This window comes from Gekko japonicus, unplaced genomic scaffold (genome assembly GCF_001447785.1).
Source record: "Gekko japonicus isolate JY-2015 unplaced genomic scaffold, Gekko_japonicus_V1.1 scaffold179, whole genome shotgun sequence".
NCBI classification, from domain to species: Eukaryota; Metazoa; Chordata; class Lepidosauria; order Squamata; family Gekkonidae; genus Gekko; species Gekko japonicus.
This window is the reverse complement of record NW_015160213.1, coordinates 1,455,830-1,462,246: the sequence shown is the minus strand read 5'-3', so window position 1 is coordinate 1,462,246 and position 6,417 is coordinate 1,455,830. Positions and strand designations below refer to the sequence as shown.

General features: G+C 46.8%; 1 protein-coding gene across 1 annotated transcript in view; it reads left to right on the top strand.

The window, feature by feature from the left end:
- Positions 1 to 5,889: 5,889 nt before the first annotated feature.
- Positions 5,890 to 6,417, top strand: part of RGS7BP (regulator of G-protein signaling 7 binding protein) — a 77,340-nt gene continuing 76,812 nt past the window's right edge. The window contains exon 1 of the mRNA XM_015410219.1: positions 5,890 to 6,270. Coding sequence (XP_015265705.1) covers positions 6,112 to 6,270 — 159 coding nt within the window. The 5' untranslated portion in view covers positions 5,890 to 6,111. The remainder of the gene's footprint in view (positions 6,271 to 6,417) is intronic.

The following is a 6,417-nucleotide window of genomic DNA, read 5'->3' as shown; positions in this document are numbered from 1 at the left end:
CTGTCAGGCCTCCACCGTGGGCAGCCTCGGGGTGCAAGGCCTGCCATCGCAGTTCATAGCAACACACACCCACACACACACATAGCAATGAGCCTCCGGCTCTCAAAGGCACAGATATTTATACATGTAAGCAGGGGTCATTTCGTAGAAAAAGAGCTAGGGGGATTCATTAGCATAACTCATTAGCATATGCCACACCCCCTGACATCACCGGAAGTGTGTCCTCCCCACAGCCGGCGGCGACCTCCAGCGGGCACCAGCAGGGAGCTCCAGGCCCCGCCCTCCCGCACCTCACCCGGGGGGATGGCGTCCCCCCGCGTCCCCCCTCCAAATGACCCCTGCATGTAAGCAACATATCATAGCACAATACAGGCAATATGCAAATGCAAATGGTCACATGGTAACACTTCTCACTAGGTAACCTTAAGCCTCACTCGGGTACCTATCTGCAATATTAGGATGAGAATACCAGCCTATCTTACAGGGTTGTTGTAAATTACTGAGATCATGTATGCAAAGTGCTTAGAACATTCAGAAGGTGTAATAAGGAGTAAGTATTATTTTAATAACATTCATAGCAAATTGCTTAACTACTGTGACCATTTAGAAATTAACAGGGAGAAGTGATAATATTACTGGTGCATGGCATCATCAGATTTCCTGAATCAGCAGTTCAATTTCCCAGAATAATGTCTGACCAGATTGCAACACTATCCTGTGGGTTTTTTCCCCAGCAGCCTGCTGTTAAAATGGTACAGACAGCCATGATCAGTGTTTGCTTCTCAAACTTAGGGGCTGGGACTTGTGGTGCACGCATGTATACACACACACAGAGTAAACTATATTTCTAAGTAAAATCTTTGCAGGTTATGTTTTTGAACTGATAATTTCTCATGTACAGGAATTATGTTTTTGTGCCTTTTGTTCTCTGAAGATTCTTGAAGAAGCTTAGTGATTGTACTTTTTAAAAAAAATTAGATTTAGAACCTTCAGTTTACCACTCTGTTCCAAAAACTTAGAGTGGCTTCCACATTACTTCCACATTACTTTCTAAATATTACGTTTCAAAATAAAAGATGAGTCTGTGTTCCCAAAGGGCTCATCAGAATTTCAGGATGAAACCAATGAACCCCTGGTGATTAACACAAACCTATGATTGTCTCTGTTATCCTCTCGAAGCAAAAATCTATATAATATCACAAGCTTGTCATTTGTGGAAGAATATTCCAACACTGAATTCAGTTGACTGGTTTTACACAGAGGGATATCTGTGCTATTTGTCTCAGGGTTGTCTGGATAGGGCAAAATGATTTTTGCTATTATTACTAGGAGTATTCATAATTATATGACAAAATTTTGCAATTCCAATGTGCTTTCTCCTCCACAAGATATTTCTGAAATTCCAGATGGCTTCAGTTTTCTCCATCTGTGGACAGACATTTAGAGGATTTGTTTTGAAAGGAACACTTCACCATTGTAAGTAGACACGTTTGTGAAGTTTGTGGTAAACTATGGCTATATATGTTATCTGTAGAAAGTCTCTGCTTCTGCAAAATACAGCAGACTGTGAATGAAATAGTAGAGATGGCCAGCACATACTTATTAATGATTTTTGTTGTTTTTTATAAAGTAACCAAATAAAAAGTATGCATTTAGATGTCACAACAAACCTCAGTTTGTTTGTGATATGTGTGCATGGAAGGCCATTGGATTGCATTCTTCTTCCACTTCTCCTCTCTTCAAACTTGACCAGGAAATTTAAGACTTCCTGGGTCTATTTAATTATATTTTGTAATGACACCCAGATCATTTCCCTTCAACACCAATACTAAACTATAGTTCAGAATCCTGGTTTGTAGATAAGACAACAAGCAACAATTTGTCATTTCTCTCTATTTGGAATTTATGACACATTACTGTTTCATACAACCAGGAAGTTTTTGATTTTCTGTCCACACAAGCATGGGAAGGAGGTCAAGCCACAGGGTTTCTTTGCTGATTCTCACAACAAATTGAAGTTTGTTTGTGATGTCTGAATGCAGCCAGAGAAAAAAAGGAAAAGGGGAGACAAAAATGACAGTGATATATACTGCAGCTTACATAAAGAACAAATTATAAGAATAAACATGCCTGGAAAATCTACAACTAATACTTTATATGCTTAATATTTTTGCATAACAATTAATGAAACTAAGAAGATTCATATATATATAAATGCTTCCCAGGACACCAGAATCACCATTCACGAACACAGAGAGTATTCCCCCCCTTTTCCTTTTTAAAAAGTCTGGCTTTACAGGATCTCTGGAATTTTAGTTTCCTGAAATGTTAGTTTCCTATCAAAGAAACCACCTCTTAATATCTCTACTATACACATTGATTGCTCCTTTGTTCCTGACCCTTCTGAGTACGCTGTCAATTTTTCTGGCAAGAATCCAGTGGCTTAACAGGCTTTAATAGCTGCTTGACAGGAAGAAATGTAGAAAGTGAACATTTTTCCATTCACCTCTGTGCAGGAGAAACGTTCACTAGCTGTCTGTTGCACAGCAGACAAAAGCACAGGAGCCATGCAAAAAGAAAATCACGTTAGCACCCTACTTCTGGGTGTTTCAAAATGTTAGCCTGGCCCTATATATTTTCTTACATCTGGATTATCTGAAAGATCACTGAGGATTACAATACAAATATACAGATCAAGTGGTGGAAGCTGAAGGTCAAACTACATATGATTTCTAACTAGTTGCAACCAGGTCCTGGACCTGACTCACTTTCCCCACAGCCACAGGAATGATTTCTTTAGAATTCTGCAGGGGCCCAGTTTGGCTCAGGTTTCTGCACATAAGAACATAAGAACATAAGAGATGCCAATGTTGGATCAGGCCAAAGGCCCATCCAGTCCAACACTCTGTATCCCACAGTGGCCAGAAATACCAGTGCCATCAGGAGGTCCACCAGTGGGGCCAGGACATTAGAAGCCCTCCCACTGTTGACCCCCCCCCCAAGCACCAAGATGACAGAGCATCACTTGCCCCAGAGTCCCTATCTATACCTTGTGGCTAATAGCCACTGATGGACCTCTGCTCCATATGCTTATCTAATTCCCTTTTGAAGCCGTCCATGCTTGTAGCCGCCACCACTTCCTGTGGTAGGGAATTCCAAGTGTTAATCACTCTTTGGGTGAAGAAGTACTTCCTTTTATCCGTTCTAACCCGACCGCTCAGCAATTTCATGGAGTGCCCACGGGTTCTTGTATTGTGAGAAAGGGAGAAAAGTACCTCTTTCTCTACCTGCTCTTTCCCATGCATAATCTTATAAACCTCAATCATGTCACCCCTCAGTCGTCGTTTCTCCAAGCTAAAGAGCCCTAAGCGCTTTAACCTTTCCTCATAGGGAAAGTGTTCCAACCCTTTTATCATTCAAGTTGCTCTTTTCTGCACACAGCTCCAAAATGGAGCAAATAGTCCCCCTCCTAGTCAGGCCGTTTTGGCTTGGGAAAATAGTATGGGGGGGGGGGAGCAGAAGCAGCACGTCCTTACTCACAGTGCAGTCTTAAGCCAAATTAGGTCCCCACTTACTTTTGAAATATTATTTCCCACAGCTGCTGTTAAAAAATTGTCCTGTGTAGTTTGGCTTTGAAAGTACTCTGCCTTTTGACAACTGTTTTACCCCTATAAAAAGGATGGATAGATGTGGATTTTTTATTTAGACAAATAAAAACCAAAGAATAGGACAGGATGCTTGCATATATTGGTGTGATCATAGTTATAGCATCAGTAGTGCACAGCTGTGTTTACAAAGTGTATCACCAATCAGGGCTGGCCCCAGTCACCATACCCTGTAACTTTTTTTCTGGTCAGAGCAGACAGGTCCATCAGGCAAAGGCTGATAGATTCTTCAAATCATATGGGAGGGCCACATGTTACCCTCACAATTCCATAGCACAAAACTCCAAAGCTTCAGAAAGTCTCGTTTAGTAGCTGAACACAGATATTTTAAAAAATGAGTATAACTCCAACCACTGTGGGACTCAACAAGATCAGTCCCAAATAGTCGATTTGGTATCATTAATAACCACTCTGTTCATACTGTCAGGAAGAAAAGTTTGAAACTGTTTGCGCCTTTCTCCTCTTAGTTTCTAGGTGTCTTGGTAAAATGAAATAGTTCACAATACCATAAGCACATGTTTCAGGTAGGAAGTTCACTTGCAGTAACAATATTGTTTCATGGCTGGCAGCACAATAAGAAGAACCTTAAGAACTGCCTGACTGGATCAAAGTAACTTCCATCTAACATCCAGCCAACCAGAGGCATCTGGGTGTCAAGAGCAAGGCATGGAAGTAACTTGCCTGCATCTGCCCACAAAAGGCTTCATTTAGCTGTCCAGGCCATGGATAGAAGTGGATTTCCCCAATGCTTTCTAGGGCCATTGGAACTCTTGGTCATAACCCAATTTTGTGGTGGTGAATTCTTTATGCTTACCAGACGTTGTGCTAAGAATGTCACCGTCTCATCAGTCCTGAATCTGTTGCTAGTTATCTTCATTGGATGGCTCTGAATTTTAGCCTTCTGCTATAAACAAAGGTGAATTTGCCATACCACTAAATTATTATAGGTGGCCCTTGTGAGCAGGGCTAAATATTTGGGACAAGGGGACAGGGGGAACATTTTGCAGGAGAGAAAGTGATGCCTGCATGATACATATCGGAAATCTTCTGTGTTGTCAGTGCTGAATCATTCCACAGTATATGCCAGTGGCATATGCCTGAAAGGTCTGTGCACATAAGTAGGTGGGAAAGCGCATCATTGCAATTTTTCACCTGGGATGCCCATATGCCGAAAACCACCCCCAGCCAGCAGCTTGCCCAGCAGCCCATTCTCTAGGTATCCGTTTTTGGATTAGTAGGTCGGGAAAGGCAACCTGGTGTATGTGTTTTCCCTGGAAGGAGTGAGCTGATTCCTTTGCATGAGTAAATCTTGACCAATCTGCGCGTGTCTCTTTCTCTAAAGCACCTGCTCACGGCCTGGCATTGCTTGACCTAACTGGCTGCCTCCTCTGCCACAGGTAAAAAGTGTGAAATCATGTGGGGGGAGGGAGAGTACCCGAAGATGGTTTAGTCTCAGGGGAGGGTGTCTGGGAAATTGCTGGCCCAGATTTACTCACCCCTTTCTAGAATCTGTAGGGCCCATTTTCGTCGTTTTTTGGGGGGGGTCTACTGTTTTTGGGGGATGATGATGTGTGGGTGATAACTTTCTTGACAGCTGCGCAGCACAGTTCGGAGTGGCTCCCTGCAGCCCCCTCCCCCTGTCGGGTTCCCGCGGGGCTCTTCAGCCGAGGGAGCCTTCGGCGGAGAGCACCTCCCGGCGCCCGATTAGAGCCGAACCATTAGAGCCCTGGAAACGAAGCCCCAGCTGGGGGGGGGGGGGCGCCTGCGCGTGGCCAGCGCCGGCAACACTACAGACACACGCGCACACACAGGCGCGCACATGCATCCGCTCCCCTTCCCTTCTGCTCTGCAGCGGCCGGGCGGGAGGAGGGAGAGGCAGGCGCTGGCGGTCTGCTCGGAGGACACGAAGGAGCGGCTCCCCAGGGCTTGAAAAGAGGCTGCCTCTCCCTCCCGCCCTCCTGAATGGAAGCGCGGCTTCGCCGAGAGCACCCTCGGATTTCGCCTGCCTGCCCGGGAAGCGCGGTCGAGAGGCGGAGACAGGCGGGCAGGCGCGGCGTGCCAGCCAGGCGCTCTCGGCTCCGGGGATTGCGATGCTGCTGAAGGGAAGAAGTTGCTTAGCATCCCTCGCCCCTGCCCGGCTGCCGTGAAGCCGACGAAGAGATGCTGCAAGGCAGGGCGCTCGCCGCCGCCTCCTCCTCGGCTCCTCGGCAAGCGGCCGGTTCTCGGGAGCGCCAGCAGCAGGAGCAGCAGCCTGGGCGCCTGTGAGGGAGGCGAGCGCCGCGGAAAGAGCGGGAAGGGATTCTGGATCCCTCTTCGGACTCCTCGACGCGGTGCGGCCGCCGCCGGCGGGGGTTGGCGGGGGGGGGGAGAAACAACACCCAGGCGCCTTTGCCCGCCCCGGCTGGGCTGAGCGGAGCAGCAGCTTCTGCCTGGTGGATGTGTGTGAATGAGTTCTGCACCGAATGGGCGCAAAAAGCGCCCCAGGTCCACGGGCTCGATTTTCCAGATCAGCAAGACGCCGCTGCACGGCAGGGAAGGTGAGCGCCGAGGCAGCACCTCGGAAGGCGCCCACAAGACCCAGAGAGCCCTGGATGACTGCAAGATGGTGGGTAACCGGCAACGGCGCTTCGAGTCCCCCCCCCACCCTTCTTTCTTTCTTTCTTTCTTTTTTGAATGTGCTTCTGTTGTTTGCAGTAGGGGCCACTCCTCTTTTTTTCTTTCGCTTCCCCTCCCCCCTCCTCCACTCTCTCTC